At 46.8% G+C, this 15,648-nt stretch overlaps 1 protein-coding gene across 4 annotated transcripts in view; it reads right to left on the reverse strand.

Moving 5' to 3' along the window:
* Nucleotides 1-132: 132 nt before the first annotated feature.
* rnf123 (ring finger protein 123) overlaps nucleotides 133-15,648 on the reverse strand; it is a 108,891-nt gene continuing 93,375 nt past the window's right edge. For all 4 annotated transcript variants that reach the window (XM_085353627.1, XM_085353626.1, XM_085353624.1 and 1 more), the window contains exons 39-40: nucleotides 4,222-4,307; nucleotides 133-2,613 (exon numbers count right to left, since the gene is read on the reverse strand). In XM_085353627.1, the coding sequence (XP_085209753.1) occupies nucleotides 2,514-2,613; nucleotides 4,222-4,307 (186 nt within the window). In that variant the 3' untranslated portion in view covers nucleotides 133-2,513. The remainder of the gene's footprint in view (nucleotides 2,614-4,221; nucleotides 4,308-15,648) is intronic.

A 15,648-nucleotide genomic window follows, 5' to 3' on the forward strand; every position in this document is an offset into this window, starting at 1 on the left:
AGAAAAGGCTAACATTGTTATCTTTTTACAAAAAACCAGCTGAACATGAGAGGTTTTTGGACCAATTTTGTGTTCTCCATTCTTTAAGCACCGGCACAGTTTCAAAAGTACCGGTTTGGTACCGGTATCGGATAAAACCTAAACGATACCCATCCCTACACCTGACAGGCTGAGAACAGTGAAGCCTTTTCTGTTTGTCCCATAAAGGAAGAAAATCGAGCTTCACGTCAGACTGCGGAGTCAGCGCTCTGAGGTCAGGTGGCTCGGCTAGCAAGAAACTCCAATAACTAATCAGTAATAATCAATAAATTCACAAAATGAACAGAGACGGTTGCTGGTTCAGGATAAATAATTTAATGTGGTTACAGGAGCCCGGAGCGGCACACAGAGGTGCCGCTAACACGCCATAAACACGCCGCCGGGGCACGCCGTCCTCAACATGCTGAAAACAAAGTGACGGCGTCGCATTCAGACTGTGTGATATGAGGCGCCGTTTGTAACGTGAAATTAACGGCAACATTTTTCCACATTTAGCTCAAAACCTTACAAAAACATGTTTTTGTGAAGAACTTTTTTACATTTAGTAAAATATTTTTTAACTTTTCATATTTAAAACACAATTTTAAATTTTAAATCTAAATGTTACAGGAAACTAAATATTTAGGCTAACATGCAAATTTATTGTACGGATCAACGGAAATACCAAAATAAAAGCTTTACGAAAACCTCCGGTGCAAAAGTGTGCCGGTATTGGTCGGATTATGTCTGCTCTCCCCCTCACTTCTCATCGCCATGAGCTGCTTCACTTCTTGCCTACGAGCATGTCCGTGTGCTGCAGCGATTGTGAAGTGGAGACTGCAGCTGCTGAGCGCACTACTGCTGAACCTTTGGATGGCCGACGAAACGGATCTTCGGAGGTTCTCAGCTAAATCGCTGCTGGTAGGCAAGAAGTGAAGCAGCTCATGGCGGTGAGAAGTGACCAGCAGGGGTCATTTCACACCTGATGGTCACACACAGCCCCGGGGCTGTGTCTGCTCTCTCCCGGGGCGTAGCATACCGATGTTTTGTCACGTCCCGCGGCGTTCCTGAGGAAACTTATGGTCCGCGCCGGGTTATGGCTGAATCCCAGTGGACGGTCCCGCGGTTATAGACGTTCCAGCCCTAAAGCTAACCATAACCTAACTTTAACCAGCAGCTAAATGGCGTAAAATAGTGTTGTCCAAAGTGATTTTAAGAAAATGAACCATGTGTAGATTGAGTCCAAACGGTTCTCATGTGTTCTCCTTTTTCCCGAGGTTTTCGTAAAGCTTTTATTTTGGTATTTCCGTTGATCCGTACAATAAATTTTACATGTTAGCCTAAATATTTAGTTTCCTGTAACATTTAGATTTAAATATAATATTTAGATTTAACATTCAAAACTGTGTTTTAACTGTGAAAAGTTACAAGTATTTTACTAAATGTTGTAAAAAAAGGACTCGTTTTTAGCTAAATGTGGAAAAATATTGCAGTTAATTTCAGCATGTTTCATTTTACAAACGGCGCCCCACAGTGTGAACATGTGTGAAATCATAACTGTGGAACTAACAGCAGAGTACAGCGAGCACGCAACGACTCCTCCAGCAGAAACACCACCGTCATCATCATCAGCGCAGTAATCCGGATACACATGTGCGTCTCATCCACGCCAGGTTCAGGTTTTCTCTGATTCGTGGAGAACAGTTCAAACATCTGCTGACGGTTTGAATTTTACTGATGAAGAGCAGCCTGTAGTTAAAGGATGGACGTTTGCTTATTTAACCGATTTGAACAGGTCACATGTTTCTGTGTTCTGCTGTGAATGAAGTTTATGAGACCTGAAATCACTTCTTAATGATGTGGACGTTTATCTTAAAGCAGCTTTTCAACAGCAGTGACGCCCTCTTTGTTTGTGACACTGAATCTGGAGCCTGACGGTGATAAGGACAGAAACGCTGTCACAGCAGGGTAACAACAGTCCAGCAGGCGTGTGTGTACAGGTACAGCTCTCTGAGCTGTGGATCAGGTGGTGATGGAGGACGCTGGATCCTATCTGCGGTTGTTTGGCTCTTTGTCGACCTTTTCGTGTGTTTTATGTGAGTTTTGTGTGTCTGTGTTAAATTACTGTGGGAGTCCTGGAGGAAGCCTTCCTCTGCTGAGGATGAGGTTCTCCTTTGTTTCCTGTTTGTGTGTTTCTGCAGAGGCGACACGCCTGCATCCTGTTGCCCTGTAGCACTGTGTGTGTCTGTGTGTGTGTCTGTGCGCGTGGTGTACTCGCTTTGACAGGTGGAGGTGCTGTTGTGCTAATGTGACAGCTGGTTCTGCTGCTGCCTTCACATCACTGCTCTGGTTTTTTGTGTGTAGTTATGGTGCCTCATTTCACCCTGCATGTATGTGTGTGTGTGTGTGTGTGTGTGTGTGTGTGTGTGTGTGTGTGTGTGTGTGTGCGCGTGTATGCGTGTACGCGTGTGTGTGTGTGTGTGTGTGTGTGTGTGTTAGGAGGAGGCCGGCTTGCTGTAGTCCTCGACTCCGGTGATGGTGGCCTTGCAGAAGAAGCAGTCCTTGTTGTTCATCAGGTGCTGGTTGATGCAGGCTCTGCAGAGGAAACAGGAAGTTACGCTGATCATGTGATCGTCTGCAAACAGCTTTGAGCATGTAAGGTGTTTATGTGTGACTGAGCTGCGCTGACACATCTTCGTTTTGCTGTTGGAGGGTTACTGTGAGCACGTGCAGCAGCGAGCTGCAGGTCCACCTCTGAGGGCCAGGGTGCAGCTGTGGGAGGCGACCTGCCTCCAAACACTCAGACAGATGAAGGCGAGCCAGGACCTGCTGGCTACGTCATGTGCGGATCTCTTTGTAAGACGACACTTAGGTCGTGCTTTTGGTTCTTTGGGATGATGCTTTTCACCGCTCTGCATCACTTCCTGCGCCCACCCCATCAATGAGCCATATTTAAAGAACAGCGGCTAACCTGAACGACTCTAACGAAGCTGTCGGGGGATTTTCTGTCTCAGGGTTTATCAGATTGTTTCTGTTGTATTTACTCCCTCTTCAGCACGTTCTGAGCTCTGCATGGACGAGCACCGACATACATCAGAGATCTTTTACATCCCAGCAGGTCCCTGAGGTCATGTGATCAGGGCTTGCTGGTTGTCCATCATATGAGGCTGAAAACAAAAGTTGACAGAGCTTTTGTAACTGTGGCCCCCAGACTCTGGACCCCTCTCCCTTTGAGCTTCAGCTCTGTGGACTCAGCAGTCTCTTTTATAAAACAGCTAAAATCATTTTTGTTTCTGTGTTTTAGCGTTTCTGTGAAGCACTTTGTGATTTTTATTTTGAAAGGTGCTATACAATTAAATGTTACTTTAGATGTTTTTTAATGGTGGTAATATTGGTTTGAAGGTTTTGGCTTTTATTTTGAAAGGTTCAGTAAGAATAAAGAATAATGTGGCAGAATTAAGATTATTTTTCTGACGGTGTTTAAGTCGTTATTGAGCCAAGAAAGCTGCCAGAGGACCGACAACACACAGCTGTCCAATCAGACGACACGACGTTTGATCCGTTTTGAAGCTTCGTTTCACCCGGCGTGATGTGTGACACACACTGAAACCTGTCTGTGTGTTTTAGAGGGGCCCGAGTGAACGCTCAGAGCTGCTCTCACGGGTCCGTTTGTCACGAGGAGGAATCAGCTGGTTCACCCGGTGACAGCGCTCTCCATCATGCTGCAGCAATCCATACGGCCGCTGAGTCGGCGTGCCAGCTCAGCTAAATCAAGCGCACCTTCAGGATAGCATGAAATATGCATCCAGATATGAACGAGGTCTGCGCCCACGGCGGCGTCCAGCTGCAGTAAGGAAACAGCTGACTCACACACACAGGTGAGAGTGTGCGAGTCAGCCATATCTGTGTGTGTCAGGACGTCTGCAGGATCAATCTCACACTTTCAAGATCCTGCTTGCCCCACACTCGCCGTCACGTCATCAGCTGTACCGAGCAAGGCATTCTTCATCGCCGTCTCAGCGTCCTGTAAACTCGGGATGTGCTGCCCGCCACCAGCATGTTTGAGACTCAGAATGTGGCGTTAGTGCCAGTGTTACGATAAGGTTATGGTAAGGGGTTGTCTATTATGTCAATTAGATATGAATACCCGACGTGTGTGTGTGTGTGTGTGTGTGTGTGTGTGTGTGTGTGTGTGTGACTCACTTGCAGGACTTGTGTGAGCAGGGCTTGAAGATGGCAGAGATGGGGTGGGCGTAGCAGATGGGACAGAGGTCTTCCTCGCTGGTGGGCTGAGGACAGAAAGACAAACTCATCAGTCACTTTGTTGTCTCTGTTGCCGGCGTTCGCCCCAGTGCATGATGGGACATGTGAGTTAACGCCGCGGGCGCGAAGGGAAACACTCTTCCCGCAGACATCAACACCCGCTCTTCACACTCGCTGCCTTCTCAGCCCATCTGCTCCCTTCATATGTTTTCACTTCACAACCTTTCTTCACTAGATTCAGCCTCCACTCCTCCACTCCTCCTCACCTCCTCCCAGCACCTCCCTGGCACACATCTGTAAAGTTTAGGTGCCGGTCAGCGTGCTCATCAACAGAGTGAAACTCCCACAGAGGGGAAAGGTCACACTGACAGTTTAACAAACGGCACAAGCTGTTTGGTCTACATAGATCATTTAAAGTCTGCATCGTTAGGGGCGTGGCCTTTGACTGAGAGGTGTCTGATAGGCTGAACTGGACCTCTGCATCCTGTTTGTGCTGTTGGAGCCTTTTGAATGAGTCATGTGACCAGTAACATGGCTGCTGTGAGGTTACTGTACTAACAGAGCGTCCAGAAGGTGGAGCTCCAGTTTCTACCTGGGCGTGACTGCGTGCCCATCAGCAGCCGTCTCTGCTGCTGTGGATAACACCAACACAGATCTCTACCTGCAGAAAACCAACATCCATCATGGTAACGCTGCCACAAACCTGTGGGTGATGCTGCACCCACTCATCTGAGAGGGAAACACAAAGACTTTCAAAATAAGAGAGAAAAATGTTAAAAATGTGCATAATGATTCCAGCCTCCCAAATCTTGAGCTGCTCTGTGTGGCAGCAGTTAACACGTCCACACAAATCCCTCCTTTATGTATTCCTTCCTTTGACTCCCACCCTCCCGCTGTCCACCCGTCTCTCTCTGTTGCAGCCACACAGCACGAAGCCTCCAACCTATCGACACCTGGATGTCACGCCTCCACCTCCTCCTGCATGTCCTCCTCTGTCACTTTTCACCACCCACTGCACACAGCAGTCAGGCTGCTGCTGAGAAGAAAACCTCCTGAAATAATCTCGTTCAGACTCTGAACACACCGTCATTTGAATCGGTAGACGAGCTTTAAACATGTTTTCTTTCAGAAACAGGTGGAGTCTGTAACACTGTAACTGTAACACTGTAACTGTAACACACTGTAACTAACACACTGTCACACACTGTCACACTGTCACAGTAACACACTGTAACACTGTAACCTACTGTAACACACTGTAACTGTAACACACTGTCACACACTGTCACTGTAACACACTGTAACTAACACACTGTCACACTAACACACTGTAACACACTGTAACGATGTAGGCGATACGGTCTCTCAATCACACCACCACACAGTACTGACCCACACATACAGTTCTTACACACACACTGGACTTTCTGGACTTTGGTTTTGCACAACACTGGTCACTATATTCTTCATTTCCGGTTAATACTTGTACAGCTGCTGTTATTGTGTATATATTTATTTATATTTAGATTTCTTCATACATTCTTATATAGTTCTATATTGTGTATTGTGTATTTTGTTGTACAGTTATTTTATTTTCAACTTTAATTTATATATTTATCTTTATCTTATTCTTCCCAGTTAAATTTACCCTTCATTCTAATTTGTGTTGTACAGTTATTTCATTTTTAACCTTAATTTATATTCTATTCCTTCCTAGTTAAATTTACCCTTTTTAATTTTTCATATTTATTTCCTATCTTATTCATAGCCTTTTCCTTTTTTGTTCTCTTTAGGTCACGAGCAGTTGTCCAAGCATTTCACTACATATCGTACTGTGTATGACTGTGTACGTGACAAATAAAATTTGAATTTGATTTGATAACTGTAACACACTGTCACACACTGTCACTGTAACTGTCACACACTGTAACTAACACACTGTAACTAACACACTGTCACACTGTAACACTGTAACACACTGTCACACACTGTCACACTGTAACACACTGTAACTAACACACTGTCACACTGTAACACACTGTAACACACTGTAACTAACACACTGTCACACTGTAACACTCTGTAACACACTGTAACTAACACACTGTCACACTGTAACACTCTGTAACACTCTGTAACACTGTAACCTACTGTAACTGTAACACACTGTCACACTAACACACTGTAACACACTGTAACGATGTAGGCGATACGGTCTCTCAATCACACCACCACACAGTACTGACCCACACATACAGTTCTTACACACACACTGGACTTTCTGGACTTTGGTTTTGCACAACACTGGTCACTATATTCTTCATTTCCGGTTAATACTTGTACAGCTGCTGTTATTGTGTATATATTTATTTATATTTAGATTTCTTCATACATTCTTATATAGTTCTATATTGTGTATTGTGTATTTTGTTGTACAGTTATTTTATTTTCAACTTTAATTTATATATTTATCTTTATCTTATTCTTCCCTGTGTTGTACAGTTATTTCATTTTTAACCTTAATTTATATTCTATTCCTTCCTAGTTAAATTTACCCTTTTTAATTTTTCATATTTATTTCCTATCTTATTCATAGCCTTTTCCTTTTTTGTTTTCTTTAGGTCACGAGCAGTTGTCCAAGCATTTCACTACATATCGTACTGTGTATGACTGTGTACGTGACAAATAAAATTTGAATTTGAATTTGATTTGATAACTGTAACACACTGTCACACACTGTCACTGTAACACACTGTAACTGTCACACACTGTAACTAACACACTGTAACTAACACACTGTCACACTGTAACACACTGTAACACACTGTCACACACTGTCACTGTAACACACTGTAACACTGTAACACACTGTAACACACTGTAACTGTCACACTGTCACACTGTAACACACTGTAACACTGTAACACACTGTCACACACTGTCACTGTAACACACTGTAACACTGTAACACACTGTAACTAACACACTGTCACACTGTAACACTCTGTAACACTCTGTAACACTGTTCAAAGAATGAAAGCAGCACTTTTGAATCAGAGTACAACATCAAGTCTGTGAAACTGGGATTTTGATCTGCTCAGGTCATTAGAGGAGGTGTAATCAGCTACTGTGCTGTTAATGAAATTACCAACAGGTGCAGCACAGACCTCAATGAGACCCCCCCCCCCCCCCGCCCCCCCAAACAGGAAGGGTCTACAGCTGGAGGACTCTGATAGCTGAACTGAAACACCGGCTGCGCAGCGTAGTGTAAGCTGTGCAGCGGGGAGCCACTTCATAAATGGACTGGACCCGTGTCAGCGCCTGCCCTGGGTCGAAGATGAAGATACTGATACCAGAATCCAACAGTACAGCTGTAGGACAGGATGCTTCGGTCCACCCGATGCCGCCAGGCTGCACCTCAGTGATGAGCTGGTCCAGATGTGGGAGGAGTTCCCCAGGATGCCATCCATCAACTCATTAAGAATGACGTGTGTAGAAGATGTGTGGCAGACTCGACCACGTTCTTGTACTTTCAAACGCTTTCCTTTATTTCGGTTGTCGTCACTTACACACCGGGCCAGCCACACATACACAACTCAGGACCCAGTTCATTGTTTTTATGCGAAGAGGCGTGATTGCTGATGGTGCTCCGGTGTGTCAGCCTTCCCTGCCGCCACATCACAAACTACGCCCACCACAGCGTGACATCGAGCATGTGTACAAGCACGTGGGGGCCGTCCAAACTACCGAGCGCCCGCTGCATCATGTTTTCACATTGATTTTCAGGGCGTCTTTGAACTGAGCCCTCTGTAGGCTGATCACTTCCATTTCCATCGACCTACGTGGCATCCTGACGTGGCATCCTGACACGCCACCCGTCCACATCAGTGCAGATATCAGCAGGATTTTCTGATGTGGGTTTTTTGGGTCACCCTTATTCTCCCTGAGTGGCAGGTGTGGGTTATAAACAACCGAAATTCCCAATAAGTTAATTAAAAAAACTCGCACACAGCATGCCGTCAAAAGCTGCTTCCAGGGAACACGCGGCAGGCGGGAACCCGCCTGTCGGGTGATTACCCGTCACCTCTGCTTTCTTCTTCTCTCTCTCTCCTCCTCACCGCCGTTAATCCCCTGCGTTTAGAGGAATCAATACTCTCTCCCTGGCTGCGTCTCCTTTCAGCACCTCCTCCTCCTCGCCTGACACCTTCCTCTCCTCTCTGCCGCTGATTGTTCATTTAAGTCTCTGAAGACTCTGGACCTCTGACACCTCACTCTCTCAGCTCAGTCCGCTTCCCTTCACATTTTCCTCCCACCTCACCTTCATCTCATTTCATCACCTGATGTTTTTCTCTTCTCGCTGCTTTTCGACTGAAGATTAGAGAAGAAACCGTTTACTGAAAACCACCTTTGTTTTCCAGTCCTGAAACCAACCTGCGACTCTCTGATCTGAGTCTGAACACTTGTGTTTGTGATGAAAGAATCCCGTCCCTTTAAATTTATTCTGTTTTTAACGCTAACTGTGCAGCTCTCGATTGAACGAGGTCACATAATGAGCTGAAAGCAGCAGCTGACATGAGTGGAAAAGTGGCAGAAAGATGGAAATGAGCTGCTGGTGACGAGCCGACTGCATCTACAGCAAAGCGGCTAAATGTTAAAATTATGTTTTCATATGAAGTGATTTACGCCCACTCGAAGGTGTGAAACGCTCTGATAACAGTGGAGTGGGTCTCTCCTCAGACTGTGAAACAGATCAGTGTCAGAAGAATTACAGAGCTCGTGTTTTTCACAAGAATGGGCCGACTGAAGCCTTTTACCGGTCACACAGTCAACAGCGAGAGACCGAACCTGCACCGGTGTAGCCCACCTGTCAGTCAAATAGGCCACGCCCCTAACAATGCAAACATCCCCCCAGCATACAGGTGTTACGAAGGGGGAACGAAACATTTCTGCTGATGAGGAGCAGAGAGATGGTCACTTCCTGTCTGACAGGATGAAACGTAAACACTTTCATTGACACATACTTTTTTCTGCAGGTAAACTCGTGAGTCGTGCACGCTCATGCACTCCTGCTGCTTCTCTCCATCTGCTCCTCGTCATCTTCAGCTCCTTCTCGCCCTCTTCTTCTCTAAATCTGGTGTGAAAGCGCAGCCGCTGGAGTTTCCCTCAGCCGCCGCCTCCTCGCTCTTCAGCAGCTGTCGCTCTGATCCCACCTCCTCCACACGGCCGCACGTATGCAAATCATCATCAACCTCTGACTCCATTACAGGAGACTTCAGATAGTTCAGCTCATTAATATTCATTCTAACAGATGAAGTAAGAGAGAGCAATCATCCTTCAAGACCTCAGTGAAATTAACCGTTAATGGTCTGGGAACGTATTTATACTGGCCACAGTGTAAGTCCTCATCAACCAATGAGAATGCAGCATGATGCATGGATCACTGACATGCTGTTTCCACTGTAAAAATAAATAAAATTCAAATTCAAATTTTATTTGTCACGTACACAGTCATACACAGTACGATATGTAGTGAAATGCTTGGACAACTGCTCGTGACCTAAAGAAAACAAAAAAGGAAAAGGCTATGAATAAGATAGGAAATAAATATGAAAAATTAAAAAGGGTAAATTTAACTAGGAAGGAATAAAATATAAATTAAGGTTAAAAATGAAATAACTGTACAACACAAATTAGAATGAAGGGTAAATTTAACTGGGAAGAATAAGATAAAATATATAAATTAAAGTTGAAAATAAAATAACTGTACAACAAAATACACAATATAGAACTATATAAGAATGTATGAAGAAATATAAATAAATATATACACAATAACAGCAGCGTGATTTAAGTGATGAAGTGAAAACAATGTCCAGAAAGTCCAGTGTGTGTGTAAGAACTGTATGTGTGGGTCAGTACTGTGTGGTGGTGTGATTGAGAGACCGTATCGCCTGCGGGAAGAAGCTCCTCCTCAGTCTCTCTGTGTTGGTCTTCAGGGAGCGGAATCGCTTTCCTGACCTCAGCAGACAGAACAGTCTGTTGTTGGGATGGCTGAGGTCCTTCACGATCTTCCTGGCCTTGGTCCAGCACCGCCTGCTGTAGATTGAGTGCAGGTCAGGGAGCTCGGAGCGGATGGTGCGCTCAGCTGACCGCACAACCCTCTGTAGAGCTCGTCTGTCCTGCATGGTGCTGTTCCCGAACCAGGTTAAGATGTTTCCCGTCAGGATGCTCTCTATGGTGCAGGAGTAAAAGTTCCTGAGCACCTTGGAGGGCAGTTGGAAGTCTCTCAAGCGTCTGAGGTGGTAGAGACGCTGTCGGGCCTTTTTCACCACGGTGTTGATGTGACAGGACCATGACAGGTCCTGCGTGATGTGAACTCCGAGGTATTTGAAGCTGTCCACTCTCTCCACTGGGCACTCGTTGATGACGGGGGTCTGGTAGTTCCTCTCCTGCTTAGTGCTGAAGTCCACTATCAGCTCCTTTGTCTTACTGACGTTTAGAAGGAGGTTGTTCCTCTGGCACCAGTTCTCCAGATTCCTAATCTCCTTCAGGTAGGCCGTCTCGTTGTTATCAGAGATCAGGCCCACCACGACGGTGTCGTCAGCAAACTTGATGATGGTGGTGGAGCTGGTAGTGGCCACACAGTCATATGTGTACAAAGAGTACAGCAGGGGGCTCAGAACACACCCCTGGGGGGCTCCAGTGCTGAGAGTGGTGGAGGCTGAGACATGTCCGCCCATCCTTACTGCCTGTGGTCTGCCAGTTAGGAAGTTGGAGATCCACTGACACATAGATGAGCTGAGTCCCAGATGCTCCAGCTTGGTGGTGAGTGTGGAGGGAATTATGGTGTTAAATGCAGAGCTGTAGTCTATGAAGAGCATTTTAACATAATTCCCCCTTCTAGTGTCCAAGTGAGTGAGTGATGTGTGGAGGAGATGAGAGATGGCATCGTCTGTGGAACGATTTGGACGGTAAGCGAACTGTAGTGGGTCCAGTGTGTCTGGTAGTGAAGAAATGATGAAGTCTCTGACCAGGCGTTCAAAGCACTTCATCACTACTGAGGTGAGGGCTACAGGGCGATAGTCATTGAGAGAAGCAGGGTGGGGTTTCTTCGGGACAGGAACAATGATGGACTCTTTGAAGCATGTGGGGATCACCGACTGAGATAAAGAGATGTTGAATATCTCAGTGAACACAGGAGCTAGCTGGTATGCGCAGTCTCTGAGGATACGACCTGGGATGCCGTCTGGTCCTGCTGCTTTCCTGGTGTTCACTCTCTTGAAGGCTCTCCTTACTTCATGCTCGGAGATGACGAGCACGTTTCCGGTGCTGGCAGTATCTTCCTGTCTGCAGCCGTTAGCGCCGCTAACACTAGCATTGTTGGAGACCTTAGCTGCAGCCTCGAAGCGAGCATAGAAAGTGTTCAGCTCGTCTGCCAGAGTCACGGCCGCGTTCGTCATACCGGTTGTTGGTGCTTTATAGTCCGTTATTGTCCTTAGTCCCCGCCACAGGCTCCTAGAGTCACTCTGTTGGAGTTGTGACTCTAGTTTCCTCCCGTAGCGCTGCTTCGCCTCTTTCACCGCCCTCCGCACGTTATATGACGCGGCTTTGTACGGGTCCATGTCCCCCGTCATGAGTCCCGTGTTGTAGGCAGCGGTGCGGGATCTCAGAGCGTCGCGGATGGTTTTATCCACCCACGGCTTCTGGTTGGGAAACGTTGTGATAGTCTTTGTCTCCACGGTATCATCCGCTAGTTTCCCGATGAATCCCACAACCGCTTCCGTAAACACGTTGACATCATCATCGGAGCTGTTTCTGAACATGCCCCAGTCTGCGTCATCGAGTGCGTCCTGTAACGCGGCCACCGATTGATCCGTCCAGCGCGCGACCTTCCTCTGAACCGGAACTTCCTGTTTCAGCCTTTGTTTGTATTTTGGGATGAGGAAGATGGCGGCGTGATCAGATTTGCCAAAAGGAGGGCGGGATTGTGCCTTGTAGCCGTCCTTGACCGTAGTGTAGCAGTGGTCCAGTGTCCTTTCACCCCTGGTGGGGCAGGTGATGTGTTGATAAAAGTTCGGCGCTGCGCGTTTGAGGTTGGCGCTATTAAAGTCCCCCGTCACAATAAGCGCAGCGTCCCGGTGTTGTGTCTGGTGCTGTGTGAGTGCCTCATGCAGCTCGCATAAGGCGGTGACCGTGTCCGCTTGTGGTGGAATATAAACGGCACTTATAATGACCGATGTAAATTCCCGAGGTAGATAAAAAGGACGACACATGATGGACAGTAGTTCCAGATTTGGTGTGCAGGAGCGTGTGAGAGGAACAACGTTCGCACTGTTGCACCAGTTGTTGTTCACCATTAAACACACGCCGCCTCCCCTTGACTTCCCCGAGTCCCGTGTCCTGTCCATGCGGTGAACCGAGAAGAACTCGGCCGGCTGGATGGCGTGGTCCGGCACCGCTGGGTTCAGCCATGTCTCGGTGAAGCAGAGGAGATTGCAGTCCCGAATGTCTCTCTGGAACTTTATCCTGGCCCTGAGGTCGTCAAGCTTGTTCTCCAGTGACTGGACGTTGGCGAGCAGGATGCTAGGCAGAGGTGTGCGGTGTGCACGAGCTCTCAGCCTGTTCCTGACGCCGGCTCGCTTCCCTCTAGGCCGCCGCCGCTTCCCTTTGTTCTCCCTCGAGATCTCACTCGGCCAGCTCGGATCCGGAGTTAAAAACTTCGAATTGTGAGTACATTGTAAACCAATAGAAACAAGAGTGTCACTGTCATACCTAATGTACCCAATGGTGATGATTTTGCCGATTTAGAAACGCTGAAAACTAACTTAAAAAACAAAGACAAAGAAAAAGTGGTCGGAGCAGTCGTGACGGCAGCCGACCTCACCGGCGCCATCTTTAAATACAATACAATATCTGGAGATAACATCAGTCCATCCACAGGGGCCACGCTGAGCTAACATACGTGTGCTGAACACTGCAGATAAGAACATGTCCTGAGACTTCCTACAGTGGACCGATCACAGGCACTCACTGCAGCATCACGCTGTCCTATCAGCTTCTGAGTGCAGGATGCTGAGGGTTAGCTTGATGTGGCCTTTTGGGCTGTCCTGCAGGTTTTAGATGTGTCCTCGATCCAACACAGCTGACTTAAATGGATAACTGACCTCCTCAACATGTCCTGAAGTTCTCCAGAGGCTGGTAATGAACTAATCATTTGATTCAGGTGTGTTGACCCAGGGTGAGATCCTGCAGGCCTGGAGTTTCCCACCCCTGAGATAAAGAGTGAGTCTGTACACCTTGGACCGGTCACCTGCCTGAGGACGTTGGACCAGAGCACGGTTTGGTTTTGGTCTAAAGTGTCTGACATGAGAATCAGCAGTCTGATGCTGACGTTCTCAGCTGAAGAAAGGTCTCAGGGTCTTCAACGTGGACAGATGAATGGTGCAGAAGCTGAAGAGGAGGAGGAGGAGCTGAGAAGCGTGAAGGAGAAACTGGTTGAAAGACAGAAGCAGTGGGAACGAGCTCGACTGAGTCTGGGCTCCGTCGTGGGTTGAGGAGTTTGGAGTACAGCTGGTACTCCTCCACACTGGGAGGAGCCAGTTGAGGTGGTTTAGCATCTGTGCTTGAAGCCTGCTACAGCCTCTCAGGTGAGCTGTTTCAGGTGTGCCCAACTGGCCCAGGAGAGATCGCTCGTGTCTTGGCTACCTCAGGGCCCCCTGAGCTCATGGAGAAGGTGATCTGTGCATCTATTCTAAGACTGCTTTGGTGACCCTAACATGTGTCTTTGGATGGGAGGAGGAAACTTGAAAATCTGGAGAAAACCCAGAAAAGTGAAGATAAAACATGCAAAACTAAAAATGTTTGGGAAGAACCAAGTTTATCTTTAGCTACCTTTAGCAAACTACAGTAAGGATCATCACTGTGCAGCATCAGAGGACCTGCACACTCGCCCGAGTGAGAATCCTCTGCGGAGCTGAGGACGCACGAGGACGGGATTGGAGTCAAAAACATGAGTCTGACGCGATAAACACAGGAGCCTGCATCGGTCAGCTTGAGTCCTCGTCCTCAGAGCATCGTTTAAATCAGCGAGCTCTGCTGTTCACATCCAATTTGAAGTTCAGGTCTGGTTTCACACTTTGATTAATTTCTAGCTGCAGGAGAACTCTGAGGAGAAACACGACAAAACGTTACCGAAGAAAAGCGTCGTAGCTCAATGCTCGCTGATGTGAACGATATCGTGTCGTTCTGCATCTCACACCAACACGGTCACATGACAACAAACTCACAGGAAGATTTCTGCTGACAGTTCAAACAACCTTACAGAGCTCCACGTGTCTCTGAATCCAGCTGTCAAACACAAGCTGTAACTCATTTTCTGTCCTCTGGTTTATAATTCAGCTCAAAGGGGGAGGAAGGCGACAGTGAAGGATTAGGATGTCAAAAACACAACACAAAGCTGAGATCCAAGTTTGGGGAACCCGAGGCTTTCAGAGTGTGCACAGACTGGCACGAACATAACGAGGACACAAAATGTAAGAGGGATGGCCTCAGAACAACAAGGAGGCAAAGACAAGCAGAGAAAAACACACAGCCTGCAGAGGAGGCTCGACTCAGAGCCACGAAAGACTCCGAGAAGCCGACGGGATTCGCCGAGGGCCAAACGTCCCATCGCCATGTCTGAGGGGACCGTCCATAAAATTCCATCTTCCTTCATTTCCACCAAAAACAGCTAAAGCTTTTATTTTGAAGGGCTTCAATAACCTGAGAGTCACTTGTGTCCGTGAGTCTTCTGAGCATGTTCCTGACAGTACTGTGAGAGTACTCTGCCTTTTGTATTACTGCATGATAACTGGGTTTTTAGGTCATGTATTTTGTTCACGATTGGAGTCGAATATCCTGGCTGCTGATTGGCGCTTTGTGTTTTTTCCCCCCAAATCCCTTTACTTGGTTTTCCAGTTTTCTCTTTCCATAAAGATGACAAAGATTCAAATATAACTGGTTACATATATACGGTAAAAGTTGAACAGAATGGGAAAAAAACAAAAGAAAGAACAACAACAAACAACAACAACAACAACAAAGGATGTTATTCGTCAGACTACCAATGAGGCTCAGTGATCGTTTATATCTGTGCTGTATTGAAGAGATCTATGAAAGGTTGCCAGGTTGAACAGAATTCCTCCCCCTTAATAGGAGTTTAATTCTTTCCAGCTGCAAACGTCTCATTACATCTTGTGTCAACGCTGATGTGGTAGGAGGCACTTTTTGTTTCCAGTTTAGTAAAATTAAACGGCGTGCCAGCAGCGTCACAAAACGTATTACGTTATTTTGGGTGGCTGACAAATCTACAACAACCGGCTTCACTCC

The sequence above is a fragment of the Diplotaxodon limnothrissa genome, linkage group LG5 (genome assembly GCF_057381915.1).
Source record: "Diplotaxodon limnothrissa isolate DT_005_m linkage group LG5, D_limnothrissa_male_GT1.1, whole genome shotgun sequence".
Taxonomy (NCBI): Eukaryota; Metazoa; Chordata; class Actinopteri; order Cichliformes; family Cichlidae; genus Diplotaxodon; species Diplotaxodon limnothrissa.